This window comes from Sander lucioperca, chromosome 5 (assembly GCF_008315115.2).
Source record: "Sander lucioperca isolate FBNREF2018 chromosome 5, SLUC_FBN_1.2, whole genome shotgun sequence".
Classification (NCBI taxonomy): Eukaryota; Metazoa; Chordata; class Actinopteri; order Perciformes; family Percidae; genus Sander; species Sander lucioperca.
Window position 1 is genome coordinate 22,158,226 of NC_050177.1, and position 21,943 is coordinate 22,180,168.

Sequence of the window (21,943 nt, forward strand, 5' to 3'; positions counted from 1 at the left end):
GACACAATGAGCCGCTCCCTCTTCTCTCTTTTCACTTGTCTCCTTTTGTGTGCATCTTAGTCCCAGAAATGCCTGTTACTAACCTAGCTCTGGGGAGTTTTCTCCCCGGAGTCCCTTTGCTTCTTCTTCACCCAGAACATCGCCTTGGAATTGGGTGGCACCTACACCGGGGTCCTGGGTGCAGCTGACGCTATGGACTTACTACACCCTGCTACGCTCTGCGATTCCCCGCAGTGTCCGACTGCGTCCTGCCGCGTCCAACCGCGTCCACCCAGGCTGCTGTGCCACACTACACCCCGTAACGCCCTGCTGTACCCTACTATGACATGAACTACTACGACTACCATTGTGATCACTGTTTCACTATCTTTATTATGACTATTATTGCCACCATTCACCACTCCCCCAACTGGTGCCGTCAGACACCGCCTACCAAGAGTCTGGGTCTGTCCGAGGTTTCTTCCTAACAAAAAAGGGAGTTTTTCCTTGCCACTGTCGCAATAGCTACTGCTAATGCTTGCTCTTGAGGCAACCACTGTAATAGTTGGGGCTTCGTAAACTACAGAGTTTGGTCTAGACCTACTCTATCTGTAAAGTGTCTCGAGATAACTCTTGTTATGATTTGATACTATAAATAAAATTGAATTGAATTGAATTGAAATTAAATATGAGATACTTGAGTAATATTCTGGAAGGTGACTTTAACTACTACCAAAGGCATTTTCTGGTAAGATACTTGTACTTTTACTCAAGTACTGCTTTCAAGTACTTTATACAATACTGTACCAAACATACAACACACAGTGCATATATTGTTTGTCCCACCTAAATGTCATTATATTATATAATTGAATGGTTATAATTCAATCCAAGAAGACAGTCATATATAAGAATTAGTAGATTTTTCTTCGTGACAAACAAGAATGAATTTAAGCTGTTGGCTGAGTTATACTGACCACATCCAAGAGATGAAATCAAGAGTTCAGTTCAGTTTATTCTTTGTCCCAAAAGGGCAATTTGTATGCAGGAAGACATCACATGAAGAAGATACAACACAAACCACACAACAATTAACACAAATAAAAAAACAGCAGCTTCAGCCTGAGTTAAAGAATAAATAGTTGCAGATTTATATTGGAGTGATAATGAAAGTAAAAAAAGAACTACAAGAACTCAAAACAATAAATAATATTAATAAAGATAAAATAAAATAAATAAAAGGGGTCATTAGTATAAACAAGGGCTATCACCTCCTCTTAGCTGAGTTGAGTGCCTGAATGGAAAGAGGAATAAAAGAGTTTTTGTATCTCTGTTTAAGAGCCAAGGAAGTGCTAAAACGTAAGCCAGATGGTAATAACATGTATTCTTCGTACAGAGGATGAGTGGTGTCCTAGCAAACAGACATGGTTTTTTTTTTTATCTGTTTGTTAAAAATGTCAGTAAGGCTACTGAACTTCACACCCACTATCTTGCTGGCCACATTCGCAATTTTTAAAAGCACATTTATATCCTTGATGGTGAGGTTTCCATACTAGCAGATGATAGAAAATATCAGGACAGACTCAACAAAAGCTCTGTAGAACAAAGTCTTTCATGTTTCCTGAGTGCAAAGAGTCTTTGTTGGCCTCTCTTGCACACAGAAGCAGTGCTCAGTTCGAATTTAAGCCGGTTGTCAATCAAGGTGCCCAGATATTTGTAATATGGCACCATGTCTATGTCCTGGCCCTTGATAACACTACTACAGGGGATATTGGGACGATGTCTGAGATCAATGGACATATCCTTAGTTTTTGTAATGTTTAGATGAAGGAAAGCATTCTCACACCAGTCAACAAAATCATCAATCACTGGACCATGGTCATTTTCATGTGCACTGAGAAGGCTGACAATAACGGAGTCGTCTGAGTTGTGCGTCTATCCTAGTCTCACTGGTGTCTAGAGAAAAGCTCTTTTTGTGGTTTTTGTGTGCACTTCCCCAGTGAGTCCAGGCAGGGACCTTTTGTGATCCTTTGCTGGGATAGAGTTTCCTCTGCGTGTAATTGGAGACAGTCTCACAGTCACAGTGGCCTCACAGTCACTTAAAGGGGGTTCACATGTCCATTTATCAGACTTTTCTCAGCACTATTGACCTTTGCCATACAAAGAACTGTCCTCTCACAAGTGTTTGCAAATATTAATGAAGCCACAGTGGTTTCCTTTTAGCGGCTCTTACACAGAAACAGGCTTTTATCCTCTGTGTTCCTGCATTTAGTTAACATTAAGATTACAACAGTTGTTTGTGTTGGGGGGAAAAGCAGTGATGATAGTGGTCCTGTTCCCCTGTGTACCAGTTATATTATGAGTTATAGTAACAGTAGTTCAGTAAACCATAAATGTAATCCCATAAGATGCAGTAAGTTCAGTTTGAAAATCAAAGAGAAACTGTTTTGGCAATGCTAGTCACATACTCTAATTAATTATGTACAATTGCTCCAGGAAACTGTTATAGTTGTGTTGGTACACTAACAATCTGTTAATCTAAGTTCAGCTTTAACATTCTGTCCCACAGTATCATGTCAGCTCTCTTTTGAAACCTGTGCTTCAGAGCAGCAGTTTTCTTTTCTCTCCACTCCTTTCACGCATTGAATGGATGCTTTGCAGTCTTTGAATGAATTCCCTGTCAGACATTCAGAAAGAAAGGCTCCCTCTAGGTTACTTTAGAAGAGACAACTGTTCAAAGAGTGCATTTCATCTCCACATCTAGGAACTTCAATAGCAAAATCCATGGAGAGAATATAAAAGAGACTGATTCAGTAATGCATGGTAATATATTATTTTTTGACTTCACAAAATTCATTTTATAAAGAAAGCAAGGACATGTGGACTAATTTATTTAAATATTGCCAGGCATGCTTCTTTTGAAATACATATAACAACAACAAACTTTCAATCTGCTGTATTTTGGAGCTTTAAAATTGTTTTTTCCCCCCCTTCAGGATTTGCATAGGGTGATGTCAAAGGGGTGTGTCAGTCAGGATTACAAGCTCAGAAGATTGAGTAATCACTATGGATACAGCTTTTATAGTTTTCCATTTGTTGGTCTTGTGTGAAAGCAATGCTGTGCCGTTTCCAGGAGTTTTGTTTTGCTTAGGATCTTCTTTTCTCACTCGATTTTGCAAATATGAGGACTGCACTTAGGAAGCAAACTTTATGATGGACTCTACTCGACACTGCAGAAAATATACAATTTTATTGTTTCATTTTCTGGTAAGTTGGCCTGTTAGCTCATATGTTGCACCAGTGAGAGACAACTGATTAAAACTTGTGTTTAAACAAATTAATCACATTTGATATTTTAATAATTTATCAACTCATAGTGCATTTAAATGTGTGTAATTTGTACAGACTGTAAAACAAATCTCCTTCTGGAACAATAACGGATCTCTGTCTATCATTTAAGTTGTATGCACATTTCATTTAGACAAGAAAATAAGACTTAACATGCTCAACTCGCATTGAAACTTAGAAGACTTTGAAGACTCAAGTAAGCAAGAATGATTTATTTCTTTTTCCCATGGTTCCTCAGGTGTTTAGTACTACATCCTCTCATGAACCTTTATCTGGAAATACAGAGAATGGGAGCATCGAGGGACAGTTTGCAGATATCGTCTTAGGTCCCTCCTGGTATTATACATCTATCAATGCTGTGCCCAAGCATGGCACAGCCGGCTTACACTCCCAGAACAGATGGGGAACACAGATGGCTTTCTCCAAAATGGTTTATTCATTTGAAGTGAAAGAAGACACACTACCAGGTTAGTCCTCTGTGCAGCGAGGCCTTTCCCCATGTAAATTAGGCACAAATACATTATGTTAATTAACTTAATTTTTAACAGACTATTACATGACAGTTTTTTTTAAATATTCTGTAATTATTTGACTTGTGACTGTATATACTATCCTCATTTTTAATATTTAGAATAGTTTAGGTCCTTCTGTTTTTGACAATAATGTTGCCAAATGTATTCTTTTCATTTTACACTCACTAGATCATTCAGTGATTGTGCATTATCCGTGTGTTGACAGGAACAGTTGTGGGAAAGGTGGAAACAGTGTTTGATAGTCTCACGCCTATCACATACTCAGTGCAGGAGGATGACGGAGAGAACCTGTTCCTCCTCAGCCCCTTCTCAGGGGAGTTCCTATTGTCCCGCAGCCTGGATTTTGAAGCACAAAGATTCTACATACTCACTGTGGTAGTGCAGCAGGGGGATTCACAGGTTTCCAGTGTCAGGGTGTACTTCAATGTGTTAGATGTAAATGACAACCCCCCTGTTTTCAGTCAGGATGCCTTTTCTGCGTCATTGCTGGAAGACGCACGGGTTGGCACTTGCTTCCTGTTTTTAAATGTGTCAGATAAAGATGATGGTAAGTGCAAAACTTCAATTGAAATATAACATTTATCCAACATTCAGCAGATGTCACATTTGTATGGCCTTTGTGGCATTTAAAGGCAGAGTAGAATCCACACACTGTTTCTTTGCTCCCACAATGTTTGTTTTTTATTCAGTGTTGCTGTGCAACATTTCAATCAATCAGAATCTGATGTTATTTAGACACAAAGCAGCACCAACAAACATCACAATCTTAAAATGATGGCTATCTGCAACAGGTGACCAAACTGAACAGCCATTGGCTGCATGCATACATATACTGTACATATATGCGACCATAAATGCATCTTCAGAAAACAAGGAAGTTATCATTGATCAAAGGTGTCAACAACATGCAATGCCAAACATAATTAACAGTCAAAAAGAAAACCTAAAAGGATCAACATTTTGCACAGCAACAGTGATTAAAAAACATTGTTGTAAAAAAGAAATATTTGTTGATGGCTGGGAAAAGTTTTGGATATGCAGATATGTAGTTTGCAAAGTTTTTTAATGTTCAGGTGAGTTTCTCCCCATGAGATGTTTGTCTCATACAGTAGGAACCAAGTAGTCTGTGTTTGCCAATGACCCCCTCTAGTGGCCATGACTGAGAAACTGGCCTCCCATCTGGTACAGGTCTGTCTGTGCCACAGGCTGTTTAATGCACCTTACCTATCTAAAACAGCATCTACATGTTCAATAAGCATTGTTGGGGAAATAACTCACCATGTAGAGTTTATTTGAATTTAAATACAACTAAAGGCACCTTTTAATGTTTAATTAATTGTTGTAGAATTACTTAATTGCAGAGAAAAAGAGATACATATATAATGTAATATTTGACAGTGGGCTAAAGAGCTAATGCACAGCATAGGTGAAAGTTCTGCTGATATTTTACCTGAGCTGTGCCGTGTTCTCCTGTTTGTTTCAAACTGGTGGGTACGTTGGTACTAAGTCAGGCTTACTGATCTGTGTGTATAGCAAGTCTTTTTTGCCAAATCCAATTAGGATATTGAATGCACAACTTACTTTGATCCAGCCCTTGTTCCATTTTATTTTATTTTACTTCCTCTTTCTTTTCTTTTTACCGTATTCATTTGTTGATACTTTGTCCCGGTTGCCCTCATCAGTGCCCTTGTTGTTTAGTCTTTTGTGGTGAAGCTAACAACATGAACAATAGTTTAGCTGGACATGCCACATTTGGGAAGTCCAATCCAGAAATATTTATACTTTGTGTTTGTTTGTTTATTTATTTATTTGATTGTGAAAATGCCTGAAAATCTAAATCTTATGTTTAGTTGGAGGCTAAAGTCTGTACCTTTAAAAAAAAAAGTCCTTACTTCAAAAACATCTGCCAGTGATCTGTTGGCAGAGCCTTTCTTTCAGACTTGCCAGTTAATTCCTATTCTTAGCCTCTTTTTTATAGCAAATGAGTAGTTGATTAAAGTATATTCTTAGCATACTTAGCAGCAAACAGGTGTTTCAGTCTGTCCTGTGCAAAGTGCAACGTTTTGTTCCCTGATTTATAGTTAGTTAGTTATATTTTATTTCTGTAAACATTTTCATAAACATTTTGGCCCATCCCACATGGGATTACAAGACACCACAAACTTACTTATTTAACAAATGTCTTCCTGTCACATATACAAATTATTTGGAGAAATACATGAATACAAATATATACATATACAGATATATATATATACACACACACACACACACACACACACACACACACACACACACACACACACACACACACACACATTACATACAAACAACAAATTCTCATCTACAATTCATCTCGATAAAGAGCTTTTTTCCTCTTCTCCCAAGCTTTATCTAGATAATTGGCTAATTTATATGTTTCATATGTGAACAGCCATCTCAGTCTTTGAGCATCATCCATATTTACCAAATCAATCTCTGCTTTTATCCTACGAAACAAAAAATCACGCTGTTCACAATAAAAAGGACAATAGAAAACAAAATGGAACTCATTTTCTATATCAAATCAAAAATTATTATCAAAAAAAAATATATATTCAAACAACACATGGGACAGATCTGTTTTTCCTCTTCTACGTTAACATATCGTCCTCTTTCAACAGTCAAAGGCAAAACCCCAGATCTCACTTGAGCACATAAAGATCTTTGCCTTTTTGACAAATTATATACAACATAATTCTCTGTGCCATATTCCAGTTTTATCATCACAAAAATACGCAATTTTGGCTTAGCCCATATATCGTCGGCCCACTGCTTTTTGTCTTTAGCAAACACAGATTTTTTAAATAAACCAATATTCAGCTTTTCATTATTTAAAAAGAACTCATCAAAACCATAATTACAAAACAATTTGCATATATCGTTAGACCAAGGACCAAGAATGTGTTTATCCCAGAGAAATATTTTCCTTGTCAACCTATTTGCGTCCATATCTAATAAACGATTCCATAATTGGGCCATACATATCTTCCAGCGAGCCTCACATGATTCCCATCCCATGTCTCCCACTATTGCCAATGTCGGGGTATATTTATGCACACCCAGAAAATATCTTATGGCACTATTTTGCACTAATTCACAATTAGATATATTCCTTAGTCCTCTAACACCCACAACATACTTAGATATAGTACACCAAGCCATTACGAGAAGGACATTCCATAATTTGTGATAACGTCATGTATTATCTTTTCCTCTCTGCCAGGGGACAATGGAGACTTGAAGCTAAGAGTGGCCGGTGGAGATAAAGAGGAAGTTTTCTTCATAAACACAGCTGGTAGTTTATGCCTGAACAGAGAGTTAGACAGAGAGAGACAACCCTTGTACAATCTGACTGTGACAGCCAATGACTGTGTCCAGCCTGTGTCTTTACAGTTCACCAGCACAGCGCATGTCAGTGTGGTGGTTGATGATGTCAATGACAATGCTCCATTGTTTGTGTCAGGAAAAATAGTCAGTATACCAGAGGACACTGCACTTCATTCTGTTATAATGACTGTTCATGCTGTGGATGAAGACATTGGATCCAACGGGGAAGTTTTATATTATTTAAACAACACTTCTGGTGGCATGTTTAGCATTGATAACAGGAGTGGCAAAATATACCTGAAGGAGGAATTGGACAGGGAACAGGTAGACACCCGGACTATTACTGTAACAGCCACTGATAAAGGCTCACCCAGGATGGCCACCATTATGAATCTCACGGTGCACGTTGAGGATGCTAATGACCATGACCCTGAGTTCTCTCAAAGCACCTACAGCTTGACAATCAGCGAGGATATCCCCAGAGGAACGAGTCTGTGTCAGGTTCAGGCTCTTGATCGAGACATTGGGACAAATGGACAAGTGCGATACATATTGACCCAGACCAGACCTTTTGTGGTGGACGCGGTTCGAGGTGTCATCACAGTCATGGACAAACTGGACAGGGAGAGGGATTCAAACTACACCTTAACCCTAACAGCTGTGGATCAGGGGAATAAACACAGATCTGCTACTGCTGCTATCAGCGTCACAGTGTTGGATGTCAACGACTTTGCACCCGTCTTTACTCCACAAACACTGACCATACATGTAATGGAGAATGAGGAGGACCCCGCTCAGCTAACACGTCAGGTGCTACTGGCTCTTTATTAACCGAAGACTTTATTGAATGTTGACTACAAAATATTTTTATGTTATTTTTCAATTGTTTGTCTGTTTGAACCAGGTATCAGCTTTGGATGAAGATTTAGGCATCAACAGCCAGCTTACCTATTTCATACAGAAAGAAAATAGTAATGGTTTGTTCTCCATCACTCCCAGTGGCATGTTCCAAATTTTACACAGTCTGGACCGAGAGGGGGAATCATTGTACTTGGTTACCATCATTGCTGTTGATTCAGGTGATTCAGGCCAAAGCTAAATGTGATCACTTTACAATATGATATTGAAATATTAATAATAATAATTTACTGAGTTATGGAAAAGGGGTAGGATTAAATAAGTGTATATTTCTTCCTACTCATTTTCAGACATGTCTATGTTGGCTAATGCTACTTATTGTTTATTGATTGTTTATTGAATGTTTTGCTTATTTAACTTATTAGTACATTTTTTTTAATGTTTTGTTTGGTTTATTTTTGTATGTCTGAAATTTATTTATTTATTAATTTATTTGACAGGGACAGTGTACATTAATTAGCATTTCTGCAAATGCACCAGAATTAGCCAAAAGGCTATTTTTCATCCGTTGTCCCTGGACAGATCTTAAAATTGTCTACCTAAAATAACACAATAAAAAGATTACAGTGAACAATGCAAATATAAAAAGCAGTAAAATAGATATATCTCCTCATATCATGTTGATAAATACAAGTTTACCAACATACAGACATTATGTTAATAAATAAAAAATTAAAAAAAATTACACACAATAAATTACTTCATTCATTCATTCATATTCTATAATCGTTTTACTGTCAGTGTAATGTCACTTCAAAGTTTGATCAACCACTATTTACTGTCATTTGCAGGATTGCCGCCTCTAACAGGAACTCTAACCATACATGTCGTAGTAGATGATGTCAATGATAACCGTCCAGAGTTTACTGAGGTAGTCTACAACACCATAGTGTCTGAGGACAGTCCCACAGGCACTGTGTTTGCCATGATAACAGCATCTGACAATGATGAGGGTGTCAGCGGGGAAATAAGGTAAAATGTCACTCAAAATTTGAGAGCAATGTCAAGAAGTACTGTCTATAATTATGTTTTTTGAGGATAGCAGCGTCACAATAGGATCAACATTTCTTACACATTTGTCTTTCTTGTGTATTTGCTGAAAATGCTCCATAAGAGCAACTTGGATTCTATATAGATTATGTTCATTCATACTTTATCGTCATTTAGGTATTCCATGGAGAACCTTGATGTGCCTTTTGCCATTGAAGAAACATCTGGAGAGCTGTTTACAACCGATGTCCTGGACAGGGAGACAGTAGCCATTTACAGGTTGATAGTGATTGGCAGTGATGAGCATCCCACTCAGCCTCTGTCAAGCTCAGTGCTTGTTACTGTTCTCATTGGAGATATTAACGACCACTGGCCCCAGTTTATGAACAGCCCCTATGTGGCCTATGTGCCCACTGAGATGGCTCCAGGTGAGAGATTTTACTTCCACTTCATAGTTAAATATTTCATCCTGGATAACATGGACTTGATAGGATTGAGAGTTTTATTTTGTTTTTGTTCCTACAGGCTCAGTCGTTTGTGCAGTAAGAGCAACAGATGGAGATACTGAGATGAACGCAGAACTGCATTATTCACTATATGGACAAAGTTCAGATCTGTTTTCCATCCATCCAGACAGCGGCACTGTATTCGCTTCAAGTGCTCTCCAGGGAATGAAAGATATCATTGTCAATGTACATGTGGAAGATGCTGGAGAAAATCCTAAATTTGACATCACTACAATCAGTATCCGGTTTCAGAACTTCTCTGAGTTTCCAGAGATGAATGTGGATGTTCTGAGTGATTCCCTCTCTGAGGATGAGCCATTGGGAGCATTAGTGGCAGTTGTCTCCGCAGCGAGCATCAGGGCTGAACCTGTCTCTTTTTATTTAGCTTCTGGAAACTTTGAAGACATGTTTCATGTGGAGCAATTGAGTGGAGTGTTGACAGTGGAGAACCCTCTGGATTATGAGAACAAAAAGGAGTTTACTTTGTTGATAGAAGCCAGAGATTCTGGCTCGCCTCCTTTCTCATCATTTGCAGAAATTCACATAAACATCAGCGATGTAAATGATCACTTCCCTCAGTTCACCCAAGCTGATTACAGGTGTGAGGTGTTTGAGATCTCCCCGCCATCCTGGGTTTGTGATGTTCTCGCCATTGACGCTGATTCAGGCAGCTACGGCACAGTGCAGTACAACATAACAGAAGGAAACACTGATAGTTTTTTTACAATTGACCCTGAGAATGGTTTATTGAGCACCACTGCAAGTTTAGACAGAGAAAATAGCCCTGAATTTAATTTAACAATTGAAGCTGCAGAGCTAAACAACCCTCTTCATAAAGACACAGCAACCGTTACTGTAGTTGTTTTAGACAGAAATGACAACGCACCTCGTTTTTCACAGATTTTCCTTGCAGAGGTAGCTGAGGATTCACCTGTTGGACACATGGTTATACAAGTCACCGTAACTGATGATGATACTGGTGCCAATGCAGTAATTAATTACTCCATACTTGACCAAATTGATGAAATGCCATTTAATATTGACTTCACCACTGGCTGTATCATGGTTGGAAGACTTCTGGACAGAGAGATGCAGGATCATTATATCTTGAAAGTAAATGCAAACGATTCAGCATGGAGCATCAGCACCGACGTCACTATAGTCATAGCAGATGTCAATGATAATAGACCAGTATTTTCTGATCATTTTTACAGCGTTGTCCTCCCTGAAACAAAAGATAAAGAGGTGTTTGTTTTGCAGGTTCTTGCTACAGATGCAGACATGGGGCAAAATCGTGAGATTTTGTATGTTATTGAACCTCCAAATGAGCAGTTTTGGGTGAACGGTTCCTCTGGTGAGATCTATACGAAGCAGCCACTGCTGTTACATAATCCTGCGTTTGAAATCTACCAGTTTACAGTCATTGCATTTGATTGTGGCAGTGTTCCTCTGTACAGTGAAACCACTGTCACAGTAAGATTAGAACCATATAACTACCACCCACCAATGTTTTTACCTCTCCAGCCTCTGATTGCTATCCCCTATCACATGGCTGTTGGTACTGAGGTAGTCCAGTTTACAGCAATAGATCAGGATGTCAGTAACATCAGCGTTGGTATTGAATATGTTGTGAATGGAGGTAATGCATCTGATTTCTTCTGGATCCAAACAGACAATGGAAAAGTAATGTTAACTCAAAGTCTGGTGGAGAGCATACATTTGTTTTTCACTTTATTAGTTCTTGCAAAAGATCAGGGCTTCCCCCCTTTGTCATCACAGACTGAAATCACTTTTGAAATAACTGGGAGGAATCAATTTTCTCCGAGCTTTAGAGAGCCAGATGTCATTTTCTCTGTCCCCGAGGACTTGCTGGTAGGATCTGTTATTGGGAGAATTCAAGCAGAAGATAGGGATTATGGTCCCAACGGTGCCATTGTGTACCGCATTACCGCAGAAAATCAATATTTACCATTCTCTGTAGGAGATAAATCTGGGCTACTAACACTGATCAAAGAGCTTGACTTTGAAAAAGAAATTATTTATCATGTTCAAATCAAAGCCCTGGATGGAGGCTGGGTCTCTAAAACTGGCATGTTAAATGTTACAGTGGTAGTTATGGATGTAAATGACAATCCTCCAGTCTTTTCGTTCTCAGAATACACCATGTCAGTGCCTGAAAACTCAGAAATTGGAACAAATGTTCTAGTTGTGAAGGCTGCAGATGCTGATTCAGGTGCACAAATATCATATTCTCTCATTGCTGGCCATGTGGATAAATTTGCAATTGATTCAAGAAATGGCACTATCACCACATTGGATGTGTTTGATTATGAGCAAGAACAGATCTTTGATATTACAATCAAAGCTTCAAACATTGGTGGCCATACTTTATTTAGTTTGGCACGCATTGTCATCCAAATCTTAGATGTCAATGAGTTCACACCTACATTCAGGAAAAAAGAACATAACTTTTCTGTATTTAAAAATGTACCTGTTGGAACTAGGATTGGAAAAGTAATAGCTACAGATTATGACCAAGGCTCTGAAGGTCAGGTGTTTTACCTGATGTTTGGTCAGAACAAATATATGGGGTTTGAAATTGACAAACTTTCTGGAGAAATATACACAACTGTCAGTTTGAGAAAACAAGGCAACAGTCACGTAGTTTTAAAAGTTTTGGCGAAGAACTCTGGCATTATCACTGGCATGGATGTGGACGAGACCTTGGTCCACATCAGGGTGATTGACACGAACGATGCACCTGTTTTCACTTATGCACTTTATTTGGCCAATGTTGCAGAAGACAGCCCCGTTGGGACATCTGTGGTAACTGTTAGTGCTCTGGATGAGGACTCCATCTTGGACTGGAATCGTTTCTTCTTCAGTATTGCAAATGGAAACACAAACTTCTCTTTTGCCGTTGATCCATACAGTGGTGTTATTTCAGTACATTCTCCACTTGACAGAGAACTGTGGCCAGTTTATAATCTGACTGTTACAGCCACTGATAATGGCTCTCCACCAGCCACTGGGACTACTAATGTTATTGTGATTATTGACGACGTTAACGACAGCGTTCCCAAACTCACAATTACTGAGGCTCAAGTGAAGGAAAATCAGCCTCAAGGCACAATGGTTGCCAGATTAAATGCATCTGATTCTGATTTGCCTCCAAACCAGGGCCCTTTTACTTACTGGTTGGTAAATCCTTCAACAGGTAGTGTGTTTTCACTGACTCCTGATGGAGTTTTATTCACCACACGGACTATTGACCGGGAACAAATCTCTGCATATCGAGTCCTGGTGGCTGTCAGGGATGCAGGGATCCCTCCGCTGTCATCCACAACAATGATCCACATCAAGATTGTGGATGAAAACGATAACCCTTCACAGCCTAGAAATATCTTCATCGAGGTGAAATACTTTGGCAGTTCCTTCCAAGGAGGCATGATTGGCAATGTCCATCCTGAGGATCAGGATGAGTCGGATACATTCAGCTGCGCCATCAAAAGTGGACCACTTAATATGTTTACAATATCTAATGGCACATGTGAGCTGTGGTCGTCTCCTTTTCAAGGCGAGGCTACAATCAACATCACTATCGAAGCTACAGACCAGCTTCACTTCCCAGTCAACAACAGCATCTATGTAACCTACAAAGGTTTCACGAATGCTTCTATAGACAGCTGCATATTGTTCTATGTGTCATCATCCTCAATGGAGGAGTTTATGTCTAATAAGTATTTGCGGTTTGTGAAAGCTCTGGACAGTCTGTTTAACCTACAGGCCTCTAAGACTCATGTATTTGGAATCAAACATTTTGGCAGTGAAATCCTTCTATTGGCTGCGGTGAAAAACTACAACGGTCAATACCTTAGCAAAGAGGTGGCCATTGGTATCTCTGCAGGCCATAAGAAATTACTGGAGGCTCAGAGCAATGTGACGATTTCTCATATCACAAGTGATCCATGTCTCACCAGCCCTTGTCAAAATGGGGCAACGTGCAACAAAAACACTTACATCAGTCAGGATGTGGCTGTCCTGGAAAGCTCAGCGGTCATCTTTGTGTCACCGCAGAAAGAGATTTTTAATTGTACCTGTCTAGTCGGCTTCACCGGGACACTGTGTGAAGACGACATTGACGAATGTGAGGTGAATCCCTGCGAGAATAAAGGCACATGTGTGAATGCTCCAGGAAGTTTCTACTGTCACTGTCAGAGTGGCTTCTCTGGCTCTTTCTGCTCTGCTGATGTAGATGAATGCCTGAAGGTGAAGTGCCAAAACGGAGGAACATGTATTCCCACTCAGGATGGATATCACTGTCACTGTGTGCCTGGATTTGAGGGTAGAATTTGCTGTATTTAAAAAAAAATGACGGTAAAACTTAGTATAATAATGGTACATGAATTATCAGGAATTCATGCATGACTTCATGCATGAAAAAGCATTAATTAATTCATGTAGTACATGAAATATTAGTAATGTACAAGGATTAATAGTATCTCATGCATGACTCAATGCAGGAACAATACGTTATTGAATGCATCAATTAAGGTGTTAGAGTCATCATGATTTTTTATTTATTAATGATGGTCATGTCTTCTTTAAAAAAAATCTGACTAGTCACATCAGTGCACATATGTTCTGAAGAATTGTAGTGTTGTAATCATGATTAACTAAACCTTATTTCTTTATTACTTCATTGTGTTTGTGGCCCTTCAAATAAAGTGCTGACCTGGTCCATCTTTACCATTGACAAATAAGATATGATTAATGGTGGCATAAAATTAAATGTATTAAGAATTACTTGAACTTCCAAGTGTCTGAAAACCAGAAATGTCTTGACATTTTTTTCATTTGAGGGGTCACAAAGGTGATTGCTGCATATGCCACCATTAATCATCAATTTAATGTTAAAGATGGACCAGGTCAGCACTTTATTTGAAGGGCCACAAACGATGAAGTAATGAAGGAGTAATGTTTAGTTAATCATGATTACAACATTACAATTCAGTTTCTTTAGCCTAAAATACCTTAATTGATGCATGAATTAACTTATATTTCCTGCATTAAGTCATGAATGAGATACAATTAATCATTGTACATTACATATATATATATATATATATATATATATATATATATATAGATAGATAGTTCATGAAGTAAATGAATGAATTCATGCTTTTTCATGCATGAAGTCATGCATGAATTCATGATGATTCATGTACTTTTATTATAAAGTGTTACCAAAATGACATTATTACAGTCTGGTCTTTATCGGTTTGTTTTTTTCTAGGGCAAATGTGTGAGCAGTTCATAGACCACTGTAAATCGACCCCTTGTGCTCAGGGCAGCTGCATCAATTCACAGACAGGATTCTCTTGTCATTGTCCCTTTGGTAAGAATAATGCATAAAGAAGGAGCTTTAAAGCAAAAGTTTATGTTTATTTGCGTAAAGTTAGATAAGAAGATTGATACCACTCTCATATCTGTCAGCAACTGGTTAGGTTAGCTTAGCACAAAGAGTTGAAATGGGAAAACCGCTGGCCTGGCTCTGTTCTAAGGTAACAAAATCAAACAAAATCATAAAGCCTGTTATTAATCCGTTATATTTTGTTTATGTGCCAGATTCTTTTTTTGCCCTGGAGCCTTTGCTAGGCAACCTGTGGAGACACCTGGCACCAGTATACTCCTTTAGAAGTGATTGTCAGATGGTTAAATAGCTTTACTTTAATGTCTCTTTTTTCATTCTTTCCACACAATTTCTAGCACTTTTCACTATGAGTGCATTCCAAGAGATAATGTCTAAAATTGAACTCCTTTTTCCACACATTTAAACACACCGTCCGCACAAAACAACCTCTCATACAAACTAGCTCTCTTCTACCTGTGCCTGTCCAAGAAATAGTCCGGCACATAACCCCCTGTAAAATTACACATTGTCAATTTTGCACTTCCGTTGTAATTAGTAACCTTTAAGGTGCTGCTGATAGATTTTGTTGTCTTTTGGACACAGCCAGCTTAGCTGCTGCTTCATCTAACCTTCTGCAAGTAATGAGTGTAATTGCAAATTGTTTAAATTACTCCTTTAAATTTCATGAACTATACTGTAACTTTTCCAAGCTACAAATGAGAACAACTTACTTATTAAAATGTACAAACTAGGGCTGGGAATAAAAATATTGGGAATAAAAAATTAATCTAATTAATTAGAGGCTTTGTAATTAATTAATCTTAATTAACGCGTTAAAGTCCCGTAATTAATTAATCGTAATTAACGCGTTAAAGTCCCGGCCCTAGTACAAACACTATGTTTCTATATTGTTGTTTTTCAGGAGTGAGTGGAACCCACTGTGAGGAGCACAGTTACGGCTTTGAGGAGCTGTCATTCATGGAGTTTCCCCCGTTGGATCGCAGGATTAATTTAATCTCTCTAGATTTTGCAACAGTACAGAGAAACTCGCTGCTTTTGTACAACCCCGGAGGATCCTCCAGCAGGGAGTTCTTTGCACTGGAGATACTGAATGGGGCCATGCATCTCTCCTTTGACCTGGGCTCAGGACCTGTGAGGCTGCAGACAAACAAGCATGTGGCAGATGGATATTTCCACAGTGTCACTGCCAGGAGGATTGGGAGTGTGAGTTGGAAATATGTCAGCACATACAGGTTAATGAGATGGCATTTTTAAGTTGGAAATGAGAAGTCAATCTGAAAAAACTAATGTGCAGTATTTGCATTTAACAGATGGGTTCTTTACATGTGGACAACTGCACAGATGATGAGAACAATGGATTTTGTTTTTCACAGAGTGATGGCAGTAGCTTAAAGAGGTAGCAGTGATATAATAATCATTACTTACCCACGGTTCATAATTTCAGTTTTTGACCTTGTGTTTAATCTTTGTCTATTAATGACCTCTCTCTGTATTCATCTACAATCAGAACACTAGATGTTGGCAGTAATATGACATTTGGAGGAACAAGGACATTTGAATCTATTTTACAGCATCCGGCTCAGATAAAAACCCATGACTTTGTTGGATGTATTCGTAACATTCATGTAAATGGTATCCTGCTGAGACCTTCGATGGCCCTTGCAACATATAACATCCTTGATAGGTAAGCATTTAATATAGCCTACACAATTCACTTTCCCAATATAATAATAAACTGTGAGGTTAAACTATATAATCAGGGCGTCTTGGTCAGGGCCTGAAGTTACCTTTTTTAGCCACCAGCCAATGTGGCAGGTGGATTTTAAAAATCCACTAGCCACACAGGCTTTTTATCAGATTCTTTTTTTGCCTCATGAAGGTGAAATACAGGAAATGCACGAACATTTTGTTAAGAATACACATTCAAGTGTAGTAAAGTTATTAACGAAATTAATATAATTAATGACTTGAATGAATAATTTTAGGTTTTTAGTCCTGATTACAAAAGGATTTACTTCTTTTTCTTTGAGCCATACACACGGCAGTCACTGCAGTACATTTGTGGCCTGGATGCCAGCCAAACTTAGCTCCGCCCACAACATTTGAGGTCGGGAAGTTCGGTCTGGACTTGATCCGTTGTGGAGCAACTATGCTCGAACCAGAGCTGTTTGGACCAATCAAATTGTCAGGTGGGCTTTATACAATGATGGACAGATGATCCACAGTAATGTAATCAACCACGTCACCAAAGAGCGCTTGGGTTGAATTTGAGAACTTTGCCATTGTCTCCAATTGTCCACTTGGTATTAAAACATCTATTTTTATTATTATTAGGGCCGGGACTCGATTAAAAAAATTAATCTAATTAATTAGAGGCTTTGTAATTAATTAATCGAAATTAATCGCATTTTAATTGCATATAAATATTAGTTACCCTGGTCCTGAAACCAGTCATCTGGTGGAGTGTGGGTTGGGTGTGGGTCCTTGTAACTTTACTCGGAGTCGGGCTAACGTCCACGCTAACTCCTATGTGTTTTGCGTTGAGGTGATATTTGAGGCTCGATGTGCTGCGGTGATACGCAAATTCCTTGTTGCATAGCTTGCACACAACCATGCTCTTGTCGACGCTTCCATCCTTTCGTTTTTTAAAACAAAATTTCCCATCCACGGGGCCAAGCAAAGCGGTCTCATCAGCTTCTTCGTTCATGTTCACTGTGGCTTGTTGTTGTCGGAAGTCAAGAACGCTAGTTGGTGCTCCAGTATAATCGGTCCGTCGAAACTCATTCATTGAAAAACGTTCCGCGGTGCAAAAATAAGTGTGGTTAAAATTATGTTATTTATTTTTTGCGTAATTAATCTTAATTAACGTGTTAAAGTCCCGTAATTAATTAATCTTAATTAACGCGTTAAAGTCCCGGCCCTAATTATTATATTTTTGTTACTTGCTTGCTTCAGCCGACCTCTTAACCCCAGTAATGTGCCGCCACAATTTTGAGCTCAAATCCAAGGAAATGGCGGACTTGGTTGAAATGTGAAAAAAACAACAGTGGCAAAAAACTAATGAATCACTCAATTTTCACCTGCCAATGGAAAAAATCGAGCAAAATTCAGGCCCTGGTCTTGGTGGTGTAGGGGTTTTGGATGCTGACCTCATGGTCACAGCATCCCAGTTTCGAGTCATGCAAAGGACCTTAGTTTCATGTGACTTACCCCCTCTCTCCAAACTCATTGGCCCTCACCTCTCTACTGCCCCCATCTAATAAAAAACATAAAAAGAATGTTATAAAACTACATTATCAACTTATTTGCATAATACAGAAAAAAAAATCTCCGTCTACATTCATAAATTTGTCTTAGTAACTCATTTTTGTTTTATAAAGGTGTCCTCGGACAACACCATCCCCGTGTCATAGCAACCCATGTAAGAACGGCGGCGTGTGCCATGACCTTTGGTCTGACTACCTTTGCGAGTGCAAAAGCCATTTTACTGGAAGCAACTGTGCTAAAGGTAAAGATACCTTTAAATACACAGGAGTGATTTTTGTTTGATTTTCATCTACTTTACATTTGTTTTCATGCTCTGTCTTTTTTAATAGAAATGTCAGAGAAGCTTGTATTGCGATTTAATGGGAATGACTACATTGAGTATGTCATCAAGGAGCGATTCAAGAGAGACTACCTGTTACAAGACTTGCTGGATGATGAAAAAAAGGGAAACACCAGAGACCAAAAAGTGATTGACATCAAGTTCAAGACCCAAGATAATGGAGTTTTATTGTTTGTTGTTGGAGAGACAGGATACACTATGCTAAAGGTTGGTATGGAATGCCTTCATCCACATATTTACTCGTCTTGGTTTGATGTTTGAAGTAATGAAATTGCTTGTTCTTTCTGTCTAATTCAGATAAAAGAGAGGAAGCCAGTGTACGTTTCCAAAGACGCACTGTCAGGACAGCAGACAGAGTTCACTGTGGACTCTCCTGTGGCTGACGGGGTCTGGCATGTCCTCTCCTTGTTCAGCAACGGACAGATTACCTTTCTGCTTCTGGATAGTAAATCAGTCTTGAACATCACTGACAGCAGTATGGATCTCAGTCCTGTCAGTGTGAAAAAGATTATTTTTGGTGCACTTCTGACAGGTGATTTAAAACTCCAACAGTCAGGTAAATATACAGTAATCATTGTTGACAAACCAGGTGTTAATGTGTGAACCAGATATAAAAATACCTAAAGAATGTTTGAATCTAGATAATTAGTCAAAATGACAGTGTATTATTTTCAGTCAGCAATGAATACATCCTGGACACATAACTACAGTACAGTACATGCAAGATCATCAAGGCCAAGATTACACCACATGTGTATGTGCAGGAGTATCGTATAAGGAATGTAGACAGATACAGTATAGAAGCAATATCTGAAAAAAGGGAATCTTTGCAGCATATACACCGGAGTAAAACAATTTAAGAGGGTGAACCTCAGCTGATGGGGCTCTAACATGGCAACATATTGCCTTATTACCCTTCATACATGATGTTTCATCAGGTTGGATTATTTGTTTTGTGTGGGAATAGAGCGTGTAAGTGTGTGCTATATTCAATTCTTTCTCTTTAAATCTATAATAAACTTGTAACAAATTGCTTAAATAAGGGGCCAAACCCAAGTTTTCCTTGCTCTTTAAGTAGATCACTCTAAGGACAAGTACAAGTATAAATGAAATGGTCGGCTGACATGTTTTTTTAGCCCTTTGAGTAACACCGATGAAACTGTCTTCATTCTTTTTATGGCAGGGTTCACTGGATGTGTGCAGTATCTCAATGTGAGCGGATACACTCTGCCTGTCAGTGGACTCAGTGTGATGGTGGACATCTGGCCGAGCTCGACCCTTGTTCAGTCGGGCTGCAGCTCTCCGGGTGTCTGCCTCCCCTCGCCCTGCTCTGAGGAGGACACAGCCAGGAGGCGTTGTCTCTCTGGACCTGCTGTGCACAACAGGTCCTGCATCTGTTTACATAATGTTTCTGAGCACGCCTGTGATATCTGCATCTCTACGACAGAGAGCCGTAATCAATGCTCTGAGGCGCCGGGCAGCGCTCCTCTGTGGCTCATAGCTGTGATTCTTCCTCTAATCTCCATCCTGGTGATAGGAGTCTGTGTTGCCCTTTACAGAGTGAGGCGGCAGAATGCAAAGTGTCAGAGAGATAGCTCCCCACAGAAAACAGAGCAAGGGACAGACAATGTAGCGTTTTGCTTTGATGACAAGAGAACACTCACAGATGCTGAGTATGCAGAAATAGAGAAACAACACGACCCAATGAGTGCTGATCAGCAGAGGTTAAGTGTGGAGTTTTACGGTGATGCCAGTCTGTCAAGTGTTCAACAGGTGCCAAACAGTGAGCTGGAGTATTATGAAATCGGCAGCATCTGTAGTGCACTTCATTCAGACACTGCCTCACTGACGCTCAGCTGGCACAAACATCTGTACAGCCCAAAATGTGTGAAAGCTGATCCTAAACAGTGGGGAGATTTGAGGATGCTGTTAGCAGGATTTAAGAAAGAACGCTTCAGTGAAGAGAGGGCAAAAAGTCCTACAAAGCCTCAAGATGTGGCTTTCTTAAACAAGCAGTTGTTGACTAAGATTGATGCAGAGCAGTCCCAGCATACACCGCCTCGTTACCAGAAAAGGTTCATCCAACCAAAGTTCCTGGAACCGGCCCAATGTCTCACGTTTGAGGAAATTGGTAAACTATACACTCCTCGGGAACTCGAGAACACCATGTCACATCCAGCATCCCCGAGGTTTGGACCTGACAAGTCCACCACGATGATCGGTGCCTCATCTGACAGTGAAACAAGCAGCACATTCACCTGCTCGGAGTCTGAGTGTGGACAGTTTTCTACCATCAGCGCCAGGACATATATACATGACCTGTCATCCCTGTCAGCATGCAGCTTCAGACAACGAGGCATCTTGCCTGTCAGTTCATTCTTAAAACACTCCTGTCACTTTGCTGCAGGTCAGCACAAAGCTGAGAGTGCTCCCTTAAGTATGTTAGAGCAATGGGGAAGTCTTTTAAATTTGCATCTACCTTTCAGCAGCTATGCTCCTGTGTTTGAGGATATAGCATGTCTACCCTCTGACCCCAGTCATAGCTTTGATATTCAAAGTGACATGGAAGAAATTATTTGATGGCCATTATATAGTTTGTATATGTCGCAAAAGTGTCAGGTGGGAAAATTGTAAATATGCAGTCGGTTACTTATTTGAAATTATTTTGATATATCAAAACTCAACAACAATGTAAAAGAATGACATGAAAATCCAAACTTTTAGTTGCGACTGGACCCGCTCCTTTTCAGAATTCCCCTGACCTGTTTTCCCCCCTGGAAACCTGCTGGACTTGCCACCCTCTCGGAAATCTGGACTTGCTCGAAAAACTGTTTAATTCACACTCCTGGCTCTGCGTCTGTCTGCATTTGGGTTCTGATTATCATTCAAACATAACAGGGACTTTGACCAGGTTCTGAACAGGCAGTAAAAATATGTTTTACTTAAACCAGAACTCTTGATCTTTTCATGTTCACTTGGTTACTTTATCATGTTTTTTTGTTTTGTTTCTGGTGATGATGCTTAAATGTATAAAACCATATTTAAAGTTAATGTCATACTAATTCATAATCATATGTCACTAGCTGTTCTATATGTCCAGTCTTGTCTGTTTCTTAAGGTACCTGTGCATTATTTCAGACATGAATATTCAGGATGATGTTTGCAGATCAGTTTCTTGTACATTATAGGATGGCACTTGTCACAACATTTTCATTTTAGAAAAGGCACTTTCCTGAAGACCTACAGATTGGCTGTG

The 21,943-nt window shown here is 39.3% G+C and overlaps 2 protein-coding genes across 2 annotated transcripts; both read left to right on the forward strand.

Moving 5' to 3' along the window:
* The first annotated feature begins 3,068 nt into the window (after positions 1-3,068).
* Positions 3,069-4,563, forward strand: LOC118495095 (protocadherin Fat 4-like). Its single transcript, XM_036001496.1, has 3 exons — positions 3,069-3,246; positions 3,566-3,794; positions 4,066-4,563. Exons 1-3 carry the CDS (start codon positions 3,190-3,192, stop codon positions 4,434-4,436), a joined length of 657 nt encoding a protein of 218 aa, XP_035857389.1. The 5' UTR covers positions 3,069-3,189; the 3' UTR covers positions 4,437-4,563.
* Positions 4,564-7,028: 2,465 nt separating this feature from the next.
* Positions 7,029-21,935, forward strand: LOC116048339 (protocadherin Fat 4). Its single transcript, XM_031297382.2, has 13 exons — positions 7,029-8,039; positions 8,134-8,308; positions 8,939-9,119; positions 9,315-9,565; positions 9,663-13,988; positions 14,943-15,044; positions 15,982-16,283; positions 16,391-16,476; positions 16,588-16,764; positions 18,461-18,588; positions 18,677-18,894; positions 18,985-19,243; positions 19,871-21,935. The coding sequence occupies exons 1-13, from the start codon at positions 7,413-7,415 to the stop codon at positions 21,265-21,267; spliced, it is 8,229 nt and encodes a 2,742-aa protein (XP_031153242.2). The 5' UTR covers positions 7,029-7,412; the 3' UTR covers positions 21,268-21,935.
* Positions 21,936-21,943: the final 8 nt, after the last annotated feature.

Coding starts and splice junctions, on each gene's coding strand:
- LOC118495095 (XM_036001496.1), top strand. CDS start 3,190: ATGATGGACTCTACTCGACACTGCAGAAAATATACAATTTTATTGTTT. Junction 3,247..3,565: donor TTTTATTGTTTCATTTTCTG/GTAAGTTGGCCT, acceptor ATGGTTCCTCAG/GTGTTTAGTACTACATCCTC. Junction 3,795..4,065: donor GAAAGAAGACACACTACCAG/GTTAGTCCTCTG, acceptor GTGTGTTGACAG/GAACAGTTGTGGGAAAGGTG.
- LOC116048339 (XM_031297382.2), top strand. CDS start 7,413: ATGACTGTTCATGCTGTGGATGAAGACATTGGATCCAACGGGGAAGTT. Junction 9,120..9,314: donor GGTGTCAGCGGGGAAATAAG/GTAAAATGTCAC, acceptor ATCGTCATTTAG/GTATTCCATGGAGAACCTTG. Junction 16,477..16,587: donor GATGGCAGTAGCTTAAAGAG/GTAGCAGTGATA, acceptor ATCTACAATCAG/AACACTAGATGTTGGCAGTA.